This window comes from Falco naumanni, chromosome 10 (assembly GCF_017639655.2).
Source record: "Falco naumanni isolate bFalNau1 chromosome 10, bFalNau1.pat, whole genome shotgun sequence".
NCBI lineage: Eukaryota > Metazoa > Chordata > Aves > Falconiformes > Falconidae > Falco > Falco naumanni.
The window spans coordinates 28,370,083-28,390,080 of NC_054063.1; the positions used below are offsets into that span (position 1 = coordinate 28,370,083).

At 44.7% G+C, this 19,998-nt stretch overlaps 1 protein-coding gene across 2 annotated transcripts in view; it reads right to left on the reverse strand.

Moving 5' to 3' along the window:
* DOK5 (docking protein 5) overlaps positions 1-14,381 on the reverse strand; it is a 45,493-nt gene extending 31,112 nt beyond the window's left edge. Inside the window, exon 1 of one of the 2 annotated variants that reach the window (XM_040609018.1) lies at positions 13,893-14,381. In XM_040609018.1, the coding sequence (XP_040464952.1) occupies positions 13,893-13,958 (66 nt within the window). In that variant the 5' untranslated portion in view covers positions 13,959-14,381. The remainder of the gene's footprint in view (positions 1-13,892) is intronic. The other variant, XM_040609019.1, reaches the window with a different exon arrangement.
* Between the last annotated feature and the right edge of the window lie 5,617 nt (positions 14,382-19,998).

The window sequence follows — 19,998 nt, forward strand, 5'->3', positions numbered from 1 at the left end:
AACAGTTCAGTAATGCAGCCTTTGTTTTATTTCGTGTCTGCACTGTGCTCCGTGACAATGGACATTGACGGGGAAGCACAAGCAGCATTTCACAGGTTTTGCTTGTAACTGGTATATATTAGTCATTGGTTCAGACAAAGGGGAAAAAATGCTCAGCAAAAATGCTGCCGGTGCTGGCACAGGTCACCCCTGGCAGATTTCAGATGAAATGGCAAGAAGGGATTTGCTGATACATTCCAGCCTGGTAGGAGATTATTTAAAAAAAAAAAAAAAAAAAAAAATAAAGAGACACCTGGGAGCTTATGAGAGCCCTTTACAGTGAATCACTGCAACTGTCAATAAAGTAGTTTAGAAGCAATGTACCCCTTTCAAATTGCTGATGCACTCAGCAACTGGAAGTCTGGAGTTCAGAGGCATCTTAATTACAGATCCTGGCCAGATGATGAAGCGCATTAGAAGTGAAATCTCTCTGATGTACAACCTCTTGGGAGCTTTGGAAAGACACTGTGGTTCAGTCCGGAGAGGGTAGAGAAGACACCAGACTTGGGTGGACACCTAACGCAGCATTCTGGACCCCAAGGGGCAGGGAAAGGGCTCCAGGAATGCAGGACACCCAGGAGGATGGCACCTGGAACAGAACAGTGATAGCTGACAGTGCAAAATGTCATTAAGAACAAGGGTTGGGATTTAAGACTTCCTTATCCCACATGAGTATCCTAAGTGTTTTGCAAAGGAGTCATTTCTTTCCCTCTCTACCTAGTTCATGGTGCCTTGAATTTGCATTGGCAGGTGCTCCTTGCATGCAACTCACAGGAGGCTTGTTGATAAACTAATGTGTAAATAAATTACCCTGTGTAATAAACTACACAGGAAATGTAAGGGAAAAGCAACCATGCTGTTTGATGTGATGGAGGGCAAGATGGAACTTGACTCCATTTTTTAGTTTCTCTAATGACTGTCTAGAATTTCAGCACCAAAGACATTAAAGGCAAGACTCCAACTTCCACTTTACTCTCCCTGCAAAAATTATGAGTTGGATGCAGTACCATTAGAAAGAGAGCATGACCTGAAATACCCTTCCACTTTCAGGCCCTTCTTTATGGACTTACAGCCTTCAGAGTACAGGGTTGCTGGTTTGTTGGTTGTCGGTTGTTGTTTTTTTTAACTCATACACAGAAAAGGTTGTAATTCTGGGCTGCATAAGGCCATTAGAGGAGAGTGCCTCCATGTGCCAAGAAGCACTTAGAGCAGAAACTCTCTCTCGCTAGTGACAGTTTAAAAAAAGTCAGACCAGAGCTAAGTATCCGATTTAGTTCCTTGAACATCTGCTAAGCTTTATATATGGGCACAGTTAATTCTAGGCATGAAACTAGATAGGAGAAAAATCAGCCTAGGACTCCTAACTACTAAAGAAAAAATACTAAAGGCTTCAATGCAGACTGAAAACTGACTGTGTGCAGCCCGCTTGTGCTGGCTGAGCTCTGCAGAGAGCAGCTGGACGTGCTGTCCTGCTGGGTCAGGTCATTAGTGCGGTCCAGTAAATTAGTACAATTTAGTCCTGTGCTAGAATTAGGTAACTGCTGAATAACTTAAAATGACTGTGATGAATTATGGTTTGGAATTATTCTTTTTTGTTATTAAGTATCTGATTTGGTTACTCTAATTACATGGGCTACAGGGAGAAAACAGCATTGATACAGCTCATTAACAGTTCACAGAGCTCACTAATTAGTACATCAGATGCAAAGAGGCGGCAGAGCACACATGCACTAGCCCTTGGTAACAGCCGCTCACAGCTCTGCAAGAACCCCCGCTCACCTGCTCGAGCCGCGGCGGGGAGATGCACCCCTGAACCCAGCTGTCAGAAGGTGCAGACGGGACCTGCTCCATGTCTGGAGAAGAGCTGTACTTGCCCACCAGCTCCCAGCAGCAGGCTTTGCTCCAGCCCCCCAGAGCACACGACCATTTGTAAGAGCTGTATTCCAGAGCTGGACTTGTAATTTCAAGACTACACGCAACGAGACCAAAAAGGGCAAAGAGTGCCTGTGAGTTAGGCTTTGATCGCACTGAAGTAAATTCTCCAGCAGTAAGCTGCCAGCATCCAAAGCCAGGCACGGGAGAAGGGCTTTAGTTCCTCAACCTTCAGCGTACGACTAGAACAATTCTGCTGTACCTGTTGCCACTTGCCCACCTGTTAAATTCAGTTAATGATGCTTGTTACGTGCTGCTTGGAGAGCCAAGGATGACAAATGCCCTGCAAGCCCACAAGGAACAGATGGGTATAACTGCCCACTTCTGGCCTGCTGTCATTCTTTCCCATTCACCAATTAATTTTCCTGCAAGCTTCAGAAAGCAGCGCAGGTTCCCTGTAACAGAGAGATTACCTCCATCCCTACAGACACCCTCCAGACACGTACTTGAAGTCTCAAGGTTAGTTCATCATACTGTCCCAACACAAGATAAACTTATCTTATTCCTTCCACATTTTTCTTTCCATCCTGACATCAAAGCTATGCAGTCATAGGTCATTCCCCCAGCCTCTCTGGCGCTTGGATCAGTTTTAAAATCAAAGCCAATCCGCATGAAAGAGCAAATAACGCTATCAAGTGAGTCACTGCAAGCTGGACTTCACCAAAATATAGGGCTTTGTTAAGAGTGACAGAATTACAGCCCATTAAATCATAGTAACAAGCACTTCGGCATTGCCTTACAGGAGTGCAGCCAGTAATGGAAGCCGTTTGCCTAGGCTGCTGGACGGGCTGACACTGTTCGAAGCTGCTGCAGGGCAAAGTCCGCAGCAGACAAAATGCATTTCCTTTTTCAAGCACCTTGGTGCACTCAGAGCGATAACCTGCAGCGTACCCTGGGTTACTGAAGGTATGTGCAAAAAAGGATCCAAGCCAGAGCAGAGCCCAGGGGGGCTGGGGTCAGTGGCTGGACCCCATCCTGGGTACAAACACCTGATCCTGCATGTAAGAGCTCCATCGCTCTGCCAGAACTTTCAAAGCTACCGGCCAGATGACACATGTCATCAGTTTGTCCCATATTTTAAAAGCAAAATTCAGTTTTCTAGTAAAGGCACAACTGAGGCTGGGCGGAGGATTTTCTTTGTTCATTGTGGAGGAGGGGGGAGTTCTTTTGTTTCGGGTTGGGGGGGTGGACCAATACTGACTTAAAGAACCAGAGATTAAAATAAGGTTCCCAGAGCCAGTATTTCCCTAGTTGACTTCAGCTTTCCGCTGGCTCTGGCAGTCCTCTTGCATTTGTTCAGGCTAATCTACACATTAGTTTAAATGGACAAACCCAACTTCTACTAGTTTCTCATGTCCCAGCTGTGTAGTACTAATTAAAGAAAGAGTTCAAGAGTTCATTCACATTTAGGTAGACTCCATCCCCAAGAAAGTATGACTGCTGCGTAAAAATGCTACGAAAGCTTAGCAGAATAGTGTCTTAATTTGCACTACCTCATTTAGCAGAGAATAGCCACTTGTATTTTACCATAAGCACTGTGCCACTGCCACTCAATAGTGTGCAGTTAATTGAGTACCATCAGCTAACACCCATCCTCACTGGTGTGGAGACATTCGTGAGAGCATGAAGAGAAATTTTTCCTTTGCCGACCATAGGACATTGATAGTTCCCCAGATAAACATTACTTGGTAAGTAAAGGGACAATTTAATCTCCTACGTTAACATTACTGGGGAGAAATACTACTGATTTTATTGTATTGGTATTTTATGAATTGAACCAAGTTACATTATTTTCAGTAAAGGGCAAAAAAACCCACTATTCATTCCAATAGCTTGAACTTTCACTGGTATTTCTGACAGCACTTGATGAAGTCAGACGAGAAGATAATAGAAACAGTCCATCAATTTCCAAGGAATAGCTAAAACCACACAAACAAATTAAGATGTCAGTCTCAGGTGCAGACCTTGCATCTGTTACTTTCTTTCAAGTGTTTCCACAAACACTGCAAAATGTTAATTTATCACCCGCCTAACTTCAAGGCAATGCCCATATACACCAGCAGGAGAATTACCTTCACACTCTGTAACGAATTGATGATGAAAAGGCATCAAAATCACGAAAGATTAAATTCCACCTGTTTATAATGGGCTTTTCTTTTTCTTTCGCTGCCTTTACAACCATTCTTGGCATACCCACCCGTATGCAGAGCAGCCAGTGCGGTCTCCTCCAGAAACCAAACAGACCTTTGCCCAGCAAAAGATGAGCAAACAGTCAGAACTGCAGGACTGGGACCCACAACTGGCAGCTGAGGGAAGTGTTTGAAAGAAAACCAGAAAGAAAAGGGTGTTCTGGGCAGGTTTGCGTTGGACTTGGTAAAATGAAATCTCCATCTTTAGAACAAGATAGCAAATGGGTAAGAACCACTTGTTTACTAGTTAACTCAGTTCATGAAAAAAGGCAAATTTGGAACCTCATTGTTTTGCTTCACAAACTAAGCCTACCTTCCAAAGAAGAAGGTGGAAGGTAATTTGCCAGAAAACATATGCTGGAAAGCACAAGAAAAGCTGTTGCTGCTCCTAAAAAGAGCCACCATCAGAACAGGAATTTCATCATCTCCCATGTTCTACCTCTTGGAGAAAAACTGCAACAGTTCACAGGCTTGGTTTTTAGGATTTTGGTGGTAGGGGGTTGGAACCAAATTAGGCTCTCTTTTGTTTCTGTGCACACAATCCTAAAGATCAGATTTGCCTATTTTTAAGATACACGAATCTCCAGACTTCCCAGTTCCATTTAGAATCATAGCTTGGGCTGTGAGTGATACCCAAACCAAACTCAGATGCTGTCCCAAAATGAAACTCGAATAGGAAGAACAGTGTGATGGAAAGCCAGGGGGCATGGGAAAAATAGCAGACCCTTGCTTGCCTATCCTGTTTTCACAAGGCAAAAATTAAGATACCTCAAGAGAAGAAACAAAATGTAATTCCACCATGTGAGTTGCAAAACCTCCTTCTAACTCATCTAGAATGCAGTGCTAAGCACCCTGGTCCTCTAACACACAGATCACACAGGGCGAGCAGCCCTGAATGACAAGCACTGCTCGCTTTTCTCCAGCTCATCTTCCTTCCTTCCATTCCAGAGGTAACCCCAGCAAGATACCTACTGATTTGGACTCAAATCCCATTAACTTTGTGCCAGAGGAAATCCAAAGAGGACTTGCCCATGGGCTGATAGATACAATGCCAGCTGCACTAGGTCTTTAACGTTTCCTGGTATCCCACCCCTTACCAGCCGAAGGGTAAAAGCTCAAACTTCCTAAGCAATACCCTGGATCCTATCCCTGCTACCACTGACAAGTTCCAACGGTAAGAAATCTTAATATCTGTGAATAAGTTCCAACACCTTATTTAACAGTTTTCTAAAAATATGAATATCCAATGGGCTTATTATCTTGCAGGTTTAAGTTGGTACATAAGAAATGTGCTCAGTTTTTCTCTGTCTCGATGCTTCCACACTGAAAGGAGCTGTATAGGTGAACACAACAGTTTTATTAATAAGCTGCTTCAAATGCAGATATAAGCAGACAACTTTTCCTTCTCCTTCTCCCCACTCAGCCTTACATCATTCTTGTTTCCAGTTTTCACAGCTCATACTCTTAAATCCCCGTATTAACTTTCTGGCATGCTTATTCCAGCACCAATCTCTTTAACCATATGGTTCTAGTCCTGCAGATTGTCTCTCCCCCATTTTACCTCTCCTCCCACAGGGTTTCACAGAAACAGTGCTATGCAAAACTTGTAAAAGTACATGTCATTTTAAATGTTCAACACCAATCTTCTCATCTTCTCAATGAAGTTACAGAAGTCAGTTTAATTAAAATCAAGAACAGAAACCCCTGAAAGCTTTATGTCTTTTTAGCTTTTGACAATCAAAAATTTCTGCTGAAGTTTAATGAAAAAAAAAAAAAAAATGGCTGAAGTGGACAAGTCCAAAACTTTATACAAACGTTCTTCCAAACTTCTAAGCATGAATCAGAAGGTTTCCCATCTAGTCCTAAATCAAAGCATATGCAGTAAGCGTTAATTCTATACTTCCTGAGGAGCAGTCTATAGCACAAAATTGTATTTTCCCACTTAAATCTAGCATATGGCCACTGTCCAACACATAAGTTCTCATGCAATACTCAAATACACAAGAGATTGACATCATTCTAATGATAGGTGAATGATCAATATTGCCAGGAAAGCATTAATCAAAGTAAGAAGCAGGCAGTCCAGAAACCCAAGAACAATTTTTCATTGAGTTTTTAAATGAAGCCGGAAATATCCGAGTACTTCTCACGCCATTCCACTTAAGCAAGCATTTCGTAGAAACAAGCAACTAGTTACAAAATTGTGAAGCAGTCAGCTCCCTCCCGTCACAAACTGAGGATGAAACTACTGCAAATTCCTGCTTGGGGTTGACCTGAAGAGCCCTGGTTCCGCACGGGAGGACACCACTTATAACACATTCCTTCACACTGATGTGATTAGGAGGTTTTGGGCTAGTCAGACCCATCGAGCAAAGAAAATTGACACGCACAGATCTGGTTTCTGTCCTCAACAAGTTTAACTAAAGAGGGAACAAGTCTACTGTTGCAGTTCAAGCAGTCGCTTCTTTTAGAATAGCCCCAGTTACTCTTACCTACTAATTTTTACTTCCCCGATTTCACCATGATCAGGACCTTACTGAATTTAGTTAGACTGGTTCAGACCAGCGTTAAACAGCGTTCACAACTACAGCACCCACACAAACTTTTGCTACTATATGTTAATGTGATCCTTGCACCAGTGAGATCGAGGGCATCAACACAGCTGCTTTCAGAAGTACAACTTTCTGATTTTTCCCTACTGAGCAGCCACATTCCCCGTAACATTCAGCACTGGCATAGGGCCACTCTTGTCACGAGCCATCACCTAATCATGCCCAAGCTGATTTGGAGAGGTACAAAAGAAACCAAATCCTGCTGCCCCATCAGCACGGGCAAGGACACCGAGGAGGAAAGGCTGAATGCCCTGACCCACGCCACCCCAGCACCGCCAGGAAAGGGCCCTGCAGAAGGAGCAGTCGGAAAGAAAAGGTCTGGGCTGAGCTTAGTTCATCTGCAGCTCTTCAGACAACCTTGTTGCTAGACATATGGGCAGAATTTTCTCCATCTTTAACACAAGTGTTGAAAGCCCTAATTTCAAACTCCATTCTACACATCTGATCCCAGAAGGTCTGGCCTCATCAGAGGATAACGACAGAAACCCTCCAGGCAGGGCTGCTGGAACATGCCAGATGCTGGACAACCCGGTGCTTGCCGTGACTGAAACCCTGGAGGACAACGGCCGATCTCCGTGTCCTTAGGAAACTCCCATGGACAAACCCAAGTGGTATCAGAACTGCACTTTGGGGCTTCAGCTGCTAAAACCCCACAAACCCTCACGTTGGGTGCTTAGATCTTTTTCTTGGATCCAGCCCAAATTTCTGTGGAGGACCCACTCTAACAGACAGATGAGGCTGATCATTCCTTGCATAACAAGGAGGTGGCTCCAACAGATGGGGTTACAGACAACCCCAAGAGCTGGCTGCACCGACTGCGGATTTAATTAGAAGTGTTGTTAAACAGATCCAACTGCAAGCACAGTTCTGTGCCTCGCCTCGTAAGTGCAAAGTGGAAGATAGATACCTCATGAGACAGGATTCTGCAAAAATATGTTAGCACCGTCTCCTTTGCCAGACAGAGGTACAAGAAACAGACTGCTAGGTAAAAAAAAAAAAATAAAATAATCTACTTTACCTCTCTCTTCCTGTCTGTGAGCTTTATTCTGTGACAAACAGATACATAAATCTCTGCAGAGACCTGCATTTTTAGGAACAGGACACTTAGCTGTTACCACAGATCCATTAAAGTCAACGGATCCTCCCAAATAAGTGTTTTTAATAGCCTGTAATAATTCAATAGTAATACAAACTTGTGGAGCAGATGCAAATCTCCACATGCAGGCAATGCCTTCATAAAATCACGGCAATAATAAAACAAACCAGACTGCCTGTTAATAATACCCAATTTTGAGAGCTCCACACATTATTTTTAGTGTTCAGATTGTTTTCCTGGGTTGTAAACATCCCAGTTATCTAGTTAGCAATAGTATATGTTCTAGAAAGATAAACACTTTCTAAGTCTTTTCTAACTAACAGCAATTTGCCAGGACTATTCATTTTAAGTACCTCTGTCATGCAGAAGCAATAATCTATGTATATTAATTCAGCAGCATATGCTGCCCTACACTTTTCTAATTTTAATAAACCTGCCTTCTATAAAAGAAAAAACTTCATCCTCTTCTAGAATACAGGTCACCTTAATTTTCATATGCAAATCATTTCAGCATTTCCTATTCTGCCTTTAGATAACATACGACCTTCTGTGTTTTCTTGAATCTTTGTGAAAACATGCATTTAAGCTTGGGAAGGCTAGTTCTACACCTGCGAGAGTCAAAATTGTTTTAGAGCTCGAATTCTTGCATCTTCACCATGAAATTAATAGACAGCCAACCTGAAATAACATGTTATGAATATCCAGGAAACAGGAATAGTTTCAATATTGACAAGAAGTTTGCTGAAGCAGAAAGCATCACAACTGTTACATTATTTTTGCTTTATAATGAAAGAAATAAGTATGCAAACAACTATACATTCCATTTTTTTAACCATAATTCATTCCTTGTTTCAACCTGGATTTATATTGGATTATAGCAGAGATGTGCTGTATCAAAAGTATTCCAGAAAAAAGACATTTTAGGGGTTTTATTAGCAAGACAGATAAAAATTGCTTCAGTGTGGGGAAGTTTGTGACAAAAGGGAAGAGCACATGAGAACGCAAACTATGGTAGATGGCTCTACATCTATTTTTAAGCCTTAAATTTTTAAAAATGCTGTCCATTCTTGCTGTTGGATTTTTCTTGGAAGATCGTTCAGTAACACAGTCTCCTCACATTGCATAAGCAGAGCTTTGATCCACCTTCTATCGCAGCAGGTCAAGCATCACAGTACACACAATGAAGCTCAAAACGATGAGTTTTGAAGTGATGCTCTCTAAGAAATGGGGATACAATGGAAACACTTGCACACAAGCCAGATGTGTTCATAGTAGACAAAGGTTGCATGAAAGAGTACAGTCATATTTGTATCATCTTAAGGTAAACTCAGAAAGGTATTCTACTCCTCCTGGAAAGCAGCAACCCGTAAGCCACCACAGCCAAACCCTCTACTGGGAAGAAGATCCTAGTTTCCAAGGAAGCCAGAGAGAATGTTTTTTGGAAGCCAACATTTTCCAGTCAATCAAGTATCGTGCAGAGCCAAACCAGACTCTACAAGGCTCTGCATAGCTGTGAATATGTACAGCTCCTTAATAGAGACATCTCTGCTCACCACCAGCACATCTCAGCTGGTTCTTTGAGGCACTTCTGTGTGATCAGCACTATTTCACTTTTAGCTGCAGACAGCTCAAGGCAGTTGCTGTTCATCGAAGAGATTGTTTCCCTCTGACACTAACAGTACTTCATCACTTAATGCAACAAGACACGCCAAGTGTGTTACTGGCGTACCAGAAACTGGGGGCTGACAGCTAACCCCATGGCATCTTGCTCCAGCAGTCTCCCATACATCAAGAGGCAGGGACAGGCCAGATGCCTGCAAACTCCACGGGGTCTTCCAAGGGGAACAGCATAGTCTTGCAAGCCCCGCATGCAGGAGGGCAGCCAGCTGTCTCCTGGTGCCACACCATCAGCGCTCCCAATGCTGCCTGTACCCTGAGGAACAGGGTTCAGGAACATCACCTGCCTCCACTCTGAGCCTCCAGCACTTACTCCAGCCGACACCTTGACAACGGCAGCAGAAGACATCCTTAGAGCAGCTTCTGTGCTGCATAAGCCTTGCCCAAATTGAAATACAGTGTCCAGCAAACCTGAGTTTAGATGTGGACGCAGGAAGGGTAAGCTAAGCCTTAACAGCAGGGAGTTCAATAAAAGGCTTAGACTGCAACCAACACGCACCTCTGGGGGCCTCCGACCCCACCAGGAGAGGTGGGCTGGCTGCACCTCGCAGAAGAGCATCAGTTGCCCCTTTCCTTTTAAAGCTCTTCAGGCTCACCGGTGTCACAAAGGCCCTCTATTTCAAAGATTTGTTCCTGTTTTCTAATTGTTATTTGAACACTCCGTTGAGCCAGTCCAACCTAAAATGAAAGCTCAAGCATGTTCACAAGCGGTGCACATCCGACCGTCCTTAAAATGAAAACACAAGAACTAGCCTTTTCATTAAGGAAAGGAAACATCTCCATAATATCTTCCCCCACAGAAAGGTCACATCTGTATCACAGAAAAAGACATTAGTTGAAAATCATAAGCACAAAAAAAGCCTTTTCAGGTACAGAGGCTGTAAAATTACTCCCTTGTTTCACTTGTAGATACAAAGCACTTCACCAGATGAAAGGTGACTGCAGGCAAAAGCACTCGGTGCAACAGCACATCTTCTTTCCCAAAACACAGGTCCAGCGGTCAGCAGTGGTCACTGATGGAAGCACTGCTCACCCAGTAAAGCGGGGGGGTTTGTTTTAGGGAACTCTGGAAGGTTGTGCTTTTACACCGTCAGCAGTTTTCTAGCACACAACCTCCTCTGTGTTACTGCTAATGACATAACAGAGAGAGACCGTTGGCTGAGGGAATTATTTTTTTCCCTATAAGGATGGGAAAATAAGGAAGAGCACGCTTTCTCCTGAATATATTTGGCGCTGCAGAAGATACATGCGATACAAATGTTGCTATGGAAACTATTCTATTAAATAATATTAAATTAAATTTACATATTTGAAGTGCACAAAAACAGTCCAGGTACAAAACTAATTAGCCTAAATTCAGTCTTGAAATTACAAAGTGGGGCCTATCAGAATTGTCATTTTCCTTTTAAAAGAGGTTTGGGTCTCAGCAAGCTGCTTCTCCACACCCCTTGCTTTTCAAATGTAGCACCTGCACCCCAGATATTCAGAAAAGTCATGTCTTGAGATAATCTGTAGATACAAGGTCTGCTCCTAGTTCCCTTGGTGATGGAATTACCATAGCATTAGAGAGAAAAACCCAGGAGCTGAATTCAGCCTGAAAAGACAATGCACTGATTACAGCTGTGCCACCGTAATATTGGAATGTATTTTAATAACTCCCACTTACATCTCACCACACACACAGTATTGAAATCCCTCTGAACTAAACAGGAGTCCTGCAAGGGGGTGGAGTAGGCTTGGCCTTCCTCATGTTTTCACGGTATGGGGAAGTTCTTTGAAAGTTAGTATTTTAAGGTCTAAAGTTTGGGGGTTTTTTTGCCTTCCCACTTCCAGCTCCTGGGTGTCCAACAGCCCTCACCAACACAGCTACTAGAAAACAAGCCCTTTGCGCATAGTTCCTTCCCCCCTGAAGAAGCCAAGCTCACATTAGCCACTGAGTAAGACTGAATTCAAGCTCTTGCTAAAGCCAGGCGGCAGCCCCAGGTGCTCAGCCAGCTTCAGCACCAGCCCTGCACCCACACACCTGCAGCAAGGAGGGGAATGCACAAAGGACACGTTAGCTAGGGCTGCACACCAAGGAATGGGTGCTAACAGCTACACTGCTGCTGCAAGCAACACAAGCTTGCCCTGCATTTAAAGAACTCGGGTTAATCATCATTATCCATTTCTGCTCAGGTGTTGTCAATCAGGGCACTGGGCTTTTAAGCAGCTTACAGAAAACACAAGTTACAGGAAGAAATCTGCAGCCAGGTTTCAACCATCTGTTCTTAAGCAGTGGGCCAATACTCTAACTGAAAACTACAAGGAGAGAAAAGCATTACTCCTGATGAAACTACTTCTTTCCAAACAAACAGAGCAGCAAGATTTGATTAGGTCAACTCTCCCCCACAGCACAGGCCTCTGTCACCAGGTCTAAAGCAGCGACAGGCAGACCACAGCAGTTACTCCCATCCCTCCTGATGTCCTCCACAGCACTGGAAAGCCGTGGGGACAGCACACCCAGAGTCAAGGGCGCCTCAGGGCAATGAAATCCGAACAAATGAAGACACTTTAACAAATCTAAGACCATGGGAACTCTCTAGGACTTTACTTGGACTTCTCCACAAAAGCACTTTCCATCACCCCTTTCACGCTTTCCATTGATAATGATATAAATCTTTGGGATCAGAAGGAGCACAACCAAATAAAGAAACCATCTTTTCAAAGAAAACATTTAACATTTATTCCATTTCGACGGTCTCACTGTCATACTCCATTTCTCCCCGTATTTTTGCATCCAGCTGTAAAATGTACGTCTACTGAGAAAGCATAGAACTCTTTCGCCCCACCCCACCCCCCCAAAGTGTTTTGGAAAGCCTTAATAAAGGCAAGGCACAGGCACAAACAGAATTCACACCTCTCTCAGAGTTCACTGCGCCTTATCTACGTGCCCATTGGGTTTCACTGTTACAGTACGGAAAGATGTGCTGAAGTTTAATCTTACCCTTCATTTATGCTGGAACAAACCGAATACTAATATACATTCGGCAATGAAAGGATAGTTGCAAAACACTAATTCTGCCGAATTTACTACAAGTTCTGTCATAATGTTATTTCCATCTGTCACAGAATCATGCAGTTCTTAAAGAATGAACTATGCCTGCAAGTCCAGGTACGAGAAAAATAGCCTGCTGGAATACTTTAAAATGCTTTCCAGTTTCCAAATAAGTCAGAGAGACGCAAGTTACCAAAACTGCAGAGAAGCCACTGAAGACGGATACAAGAGAAGGAAACTACAATTGTACTGAGCCAGCAAAAGCTTTCAGATGACTGCGTGCACCCCCCGTAATAAAACTCACGCTACGGACAATTCAGAATTGCCAACCCATCAGTTCTCAGTAAACCCAAGAAAGTGGTCCCTTTCCCGTCCTGAGAGGCAGATATATCTATTAAAACATTTCATGCACACAAAGCCTCCCTCCCTGGCCTGGCTGGCTCCCAGGGGTGCGCAGCAGGCGTGGGGCGCGCAGGTCCCACCGCGGCTCCGGGCAGGGGACAGCGGCCGCCCACGCACGGCGGGACCAGCCCACGCGTGGGGAGCGCACAGCCCAGCCGGCTGGTACCTGCCCCTGCAACGGGGAACGCGCCGTGGCAGCAGCAGAACAGCCATAAAACAAGTTTAAAATTAAATAAGGAGCTAAAGGGGGCTTTGGGGGTTTTCCTTTTGCGCCACTCGGGTGAACTCAAAAGCCCTACAGACACCGCAGGGTCCTCACCCGTTCTACGTAACCCTCCAAGCCCCGGCGTGCAGCAGCCCGCTGCCGGGCACCCCCGCACTTCAGCAGCCACAGCGCACTCCCAGCCCCCAGCGCTGCCCGCACCCCCGGCCCCGCGGGCACCCCCGGCCCCCTCCCGGCCAGCCCGGCCCCCGGCCGCTGCCCCGCTCTCGCCGCGCCGGCCCGAAGTTGGCGGCGGCTGCCCGGCTCGGGAAGGGCAGTGCCGGGCGGGGGGGGGCAGCCCAGCCCTCCGGGCAGGCAGCATCCCCCTCTCCCAGCGGGAGAGAGGAAGAAAAAATATTTTTCTACACACACACACATATAATGCATATATATATATGCGCATTTAGGTACATTTATCCTTCTCCCCCTCCCCCCAATTTTTTTTGTTTCGTGTCTCCCCTGTGGAGACACCCACTAAGCTCAGTTGGCAAAAAGAAAACAAAGGAGTGGAAGAAAAAAAAACCCTGAAATAACAAAAAACCAACCCAAGCAAACAAACAACAACAATAAAACACACAACAACAACACCACATATAAAGCCCAAAGGCAGGTGCCCCTCGGGCGAGCCCGGGAGGGGGCCAGCACTCACCCCCAGCCGCCGGCTCCGGATGCGCACGTAGCCCTGCTTCACGATGTCGTTGAAATTGGAGGCCATCCTTCCCCCGAAGTTGGCGGCGGCCGGCGCCGCTCAGGCAGCCCGCATGGCGCGCAGCAGCCGCCGCAGCCGCGCCCCGCTCCGCACCGCACCGCCCCGCGGAGCGCCCCGGCCCCGCGGCGGGCCGGCCCGGGGGAAGGGCCGCCGGCAGCGCCCGCCCCGCGCCTCCCTCCGAGCCCCCCGGCCCCCGCCCCGGGGGGGCTCCGCTCCCCTGCGGCAGCGCGGAGCTGCCGGGCGCCCCCCGTGCCGTGCCCGCGGGAGGGGCACCTGGGGGCCGCACCGCCGTGCGCTCCCCACCCGGCTTTCCCCCGGGGGAGGGGGCTTTTCCCGAACGCCCTTCAGGCGCCCGCCGGCCTGCGGGTGGCACGGCCCCAGCCCCCCGGCCGCAACCCCAGCCGGTGCGGAGCGGTGCGGTGCGGGCACCCCGGCTGTGCTGCGTTTGCTAGGCAATGTGCGGGGGCGGGGAGGGCAGAGTCGGGCCGGCCCCGGCCCCGGGGTTGCCTTCTGCATCTCCCGAGCCCTCCTCCAAGTGCCAGCAGATAGGGCCAAGTGCACCAGCGAGCCCGGGAGAGGGGGCTCCGGGGGCTCCCCATGGGTTACCTGTTAGTGGTGCGCTATAAATACTGCGTCCTGAAAGAGGGACCGGTCGTGTCTTCAGAACATCTTTTAATAGCATTAAAAATATAGGCAGCCTGAGGAGGTCAGCCACATAGATGACTTCGAGAATTCCCATGCCATGGAAATCACGACGGGTCAGGGGGCAGCGAGGAGGAAGGCAGAGCAGAGGCTCACCAAGGAGCAAAGGGAGCGCGGCTCGCCGCTGTGCCCGGCACAGGGTGACATGGAAGTGATGCCCCATTTTATTTAGTTGTTTAATGACTACAAAACTCACCTACGATAAAGCTGACCCCTTTCTCATTTAAACATGCAGCTCCTTTCTTCTAGGAGCAGCCAGAAATGATGGTGGCTGCTTTGCTGTGGTAACAGCGTAGTGCTTTCGATTCTTGCTTGAAGAGGTGATTATGCTTTGCAAGGCTTTGCGAAATATTAATTGATGGAGTGGATTACAGAGATAGAGTGTAAGACTCTCTAGCTGAAGGGCTAATTCAAGGATGAAGGAGACAAGCCTGCAGTCCTTACCTCAGAGACTACTTTATTATTTTACACTTCCCTCTCCTTTTCACGGAATGCATAAAATAGAACAGCCGCAGCTAGAAACAACAAAAACTTCCACACCCATGCAACCCAAATACGCCAGAAATGAGAAGAACAGTCCCAGACAAGTCCACCCGCTAGGATAACATGACCCTAAATCAACACAGAAGTCGCATATTACAAAGTATCGGTTCCTCACTGCAAAATTGCCAAGTAATGTATTTTTGTGAAATATATTGTCCAGACCCAAGAACCCGGTTAATACCACTTCCACAGTACCATTCGTTAGATTTCATTGCCGGTCGAAAGCTAGAGAAGTTAAGACACCCAGCCTGCTTCATCTTGTATAGAAGTGTGCATTCAGCACAGAAACGTATTTCACAATCTCAAGCACCATAAAAATACTAATGCTGAAAGCATCAAGTATGTTCTAAACCCGGAAAAAAAACAGAGCGCGCTTATTTTGGTTTCAAAGACATTTGCAGCAGGAAAGAAATTACAGAGCCACTTTAGATGTCTTTTCAACAAGTTTAGACATTTCTTCTAATCCCTTCTAGTCCCTGTAAACACATACTGCTGATTTCATTAGCCACCAGCGTATTCTTGCAGGTAAACACATTCCTAAGAGCTTTGCTAAGTAAAGGTGGATTTAAGCCTGTGCTTATTCTTTGATGAATTAGGATATTAGCATCCACTTACGTTTTCACTTTGAACAACATAAATCCCTTACACATGCTATGGTTCAAAGAGAAAATACATTTTAATTCCCATGTGTGCAATACGTTCCAAGAATGTGCCAGAAAATCTCATTGTTCAGGTTTTCAACCCAACACTATCCCTAGCAAAAAACTTGTTTACCAGGTTTTCAATACCGATGCAAATGTGTGCTCTCATTGTTTTGACAGGAGTCCTTTCATTTCCCTGGGGGTCTGCTGACCATTTGCACTCCCTAGAAGGAAATGCTGCGCATGTTTGTTTGTATTCCAAACTGTATAAAACCTTTTTAATAAGCTCTCATTGAAATTCAAATTATTTCCCTTTTAATGACAATGCTATTGCTATTATTCCTTCCGAAGATAAGAGTCAAGGGTCACTTTGAAGTACTAGCCTGCTGTCAATAATTTAAGTGGATTATTGTTATATTCTAATCTCATAATAACTATCAGTGTATTGTCCTACAATGAGCTCGTTTGCTTTTAGGGCTCTGCAAACAGGAGTCATTGCTACGCATTTTAACTGAAAAGGAAGGTATCACGGTTTTTTTCAAAATGCCATCCTGACATTTTAAAAAGAAGTTACATTCACCTTATTATATTTGCAGCATGTCATCCCCCATGTCCATGATATTATTTCATCGCAGTCTACAGGCGGAATTTGACAAACATCTCCGAGATTTACCAAGTTAAAGAACAAGAGAACTGCAGAGGCCATTTTAAGGAAGCAGGATTTTCTGTGGAAGTTATTTCCTTGAACAGATGGAGCTGGTACTAGTCAAGCATTTCCTGACAAAAAAAGTTTCTCATTTGATCACCCTGAAATTACTTTCTCAAAATGTAAACCATTCATCAATATTTTTTTATGAAAAGCTCCCATAACATTTTGTCTCCCTAAGGTCAAGATGCCAACATTTTTCCACTCTTGTTTTGACTTTTCAGAGGAGTTTAGAAACGATAACATCACAATAAAGTGTTCTGACCTTATCAAGTACTTTGAGGTCACTGGAATGCAGTATTTCAAACACAGTATCTCCACGGAAAGCTTTTTGGTATTCCTATGTCTAATTTTGTTTTGGTGTGAGATAAATTTTTGACATTTCATTCCGATTTTTGCAATGGAAATTCTGAATCTTGACTAGTTCTAGCTGCAAGGAAATGCAACAGATAATGAGCAAAAATAAGAGAGCGTCATTCTTTTAAATAGTGGTGTGGGGTTTTACCCATGTTACTGCAAGCCTTGAAATCCCTTACTTTCCTTTTTGCAAAGCCAGACTTGTAGTGCTGCCTTGGAACGTTAGGCCAGCCATATTTAATTTTGGAAGAAGAAAAAAAGAGGTTGATTCTGAACTTACTTCTTTCACAATGCAGGGATTTGAATAGTCTTAAAACTCTTGGTATGTAGTTGCCTTACAACTGTGGCAGCAACTACAGCTGGTGCTGATGCAAAACCATACAGTGGATGCACAGCACAAAACTGCTCAGAAATTCTCTTCTTTCACCATTCACCATTCCGCACCCTTATCATTGTGCCAATCAATCCGGAGTGAATGAATTCTGCAGGAATGAAGATTTCTCAGATACTTTTCTCTGCTGTTAATTTTCTTCTGTGTGTTTGTTCCTAATGTGCCAGCAAGACAGCAATGGCCAGCGCCGCCAGGCTTCAGGCAGAGGAGCGGTGTGTTGGGTCACAGGATTTCGGTAAACCTTCGTAAAATCAGGGCTAGCCTGCTGAGGTAGCTTACCTGGTGAAGTGAGGGCAGGGCTCTCGGACAAAACATCCTCATTCGCTCCAGGGTTTTTTGAATACATTAGGTATAATAATGCATTATTGAAATGCACATATAACTTATTGGCAGGATTGCTATGCAGATGTCAGTTAGTGCCAAAACATGAAAATTCATGAGACTGAACAGTTAACTTGAAAAAAAAAACCTACCATAACAGAATGGAGGCATATAGCTACTTGCACAGTAAACAGGAAACTGCCTGCCAGCATAAGCCACTGATAATCAATATTTAATGAAAATAAATAATCTATTAACCAGGCTAACATGTCATTTTGCACAGTAATATTGCAGTATCAGGCACTGAAATTACCTTGCTTCTGCATGATTCATTCAAATAATTTCGCTTCGTGTAGACCAAGATGGTGAAAGGCAGAGAAGATGGGGGCTGGGGAAGCTGCAAATGGAATGCATCCTTTTACTGGAAACTCTGGTTCTGATTGTAATATTTTGTCCCTAACAAAATTACTGTCAACACAGTGAATGTTAAGATAGAAATAAATATATGCTGACTGAATCTGCAAGCAAAGGGAATCCAGGGTAACATTCACTATTGAAAAACCCAACATCCATTCTGCTTGCTTTGTATTTCTGTGACAGTTACAAGCATTTAAGCAACTTTTTCATCCTCGCTCTCCTGAAGACATACATCAAGGGACCTTCCTGCATCTGCAGAACACGGCTGGAGGGATTAAGCAGGACTGAGTGGTGGGTCACAAGGTCACCATCCATCCTCCCTTTTCCTATAGGTAATTTATCAGAGCCTGCAGTGTATCAACGCACAGCTCTGGGACCGGCAGCTCGCTCTGATCTGGCTATGGCAGAGCCGGAGCAATATAGCCTGTGCAATTGCAGTCTCCCTGACTGTCTGTTTGATATTTCCCATCTGAGCCAGCACACGAACATTAATGCCAGAGTAGGTCCCAAAATATGCCACCGTAGTTTTTATCGAGCCGTGAGTAGGCAGCACAGCAGCGCCAAAGACTCAGACCTCAGCCACGGCTGCATCGGGGTTACGCCATGTGCACATGAAAGACCCGTTCACATTCATCTGTGCGTTTGGACTGAACTGTGTCGTTCACGCAGGTGGATTTCGCTGCACGGCATATGTGGTTGCCACTGGGGCTGGCCCAGCTAAACCCCACAGCACATTGAATAATTCCTCCAAAAGATGCTTCAAAACAGGAACTACCACCACTGCTGGCACAATCAGCATCTTCTGGGGTAAGGCAGCATTGTCCAAGCAGTGAAGATGAGCCTGCTAAAGGTTATCTCAAGACTTAAATTGCCCGCATCAAGCTGTGAGATTTAGCAGAAAAAAATGTAGAAACAGTACCATAAATGGATGTTTGGCCTGTTGTATGCTCACAAAGCAACTTGACGAGGGAAGTATTAATGGTGCCCAGGGAAATATTGAAGCCAGGGTCAATAATTAACAGTATCTGAAATTTTTGAGAAGAACGTTCTGTAGGAACCTAAACCTGTCTCTGGAAATGTTGTCTAGGAAGAGGGTTTGGGGTTACTGTTAGCACTCAGACTGCAGTATGCCTCATCAGTGCTGTAACATGATGCTGGCTGCTATTACAGTGTATTTAAATAAATAATTTATTATTATCACACTGCAAGAAAAACATCAGCTGTTTCAGTTGACACCCAAATGTAAAGAAGTTTCACTTGAAAATCCAAATAGAAACTTCTTTACATTACATCACAATTTTAAACAAGTTGTTTCCAAATTAGACTTCAATGTATATATTTATAGATATTCCAATACTGATTGATTCTAGTGAAATTTATTTTCCATTGTTTTGCCCTAAATACCCATTACTGAGCCAATGTCAAGCTAATTTGATGTCTGTGTTAACAATGTATCTGCAAGGCGAATTCTTATCTTGACTCAATGTATATTTAAGTATTTATTGCTGCATGTCTACTGAAAATTTACACTTGAAAATTTTTTGTTGCTGTTAAATGAGGTAGAAGAAAGTATATATTCTAATTATAGTATTTGCAGATGACATTGGGAAAAGATACCAAATAGTGCCAGTTTACAATGCAGTAAGTGCAATGCAAGTGCTGCCTTATATAATCAGTAGATTTGGGGGCTGGATTTACATTTCATCATGCAGTTGCAAGGGCAAATTTGCACGAACATTTACTAGAACTGGGCACCTGCATAAAATGAATTAATATGAAAACAAATACCATTCTCCATCACAGCATGAACTGCAGGTAGGGAAAAGCCAAACCTCTCACAACATCCTGCACCCTGGAGCTATTGAACAGGGAAGGTGTAAAGAGTGGATTTTCTTCCCCGTGTCATTCTCTCAACACAGGAATCCCTTTGGATGGAGACGGTGGAAGACGAGTTGTGCTTTTTAAGGC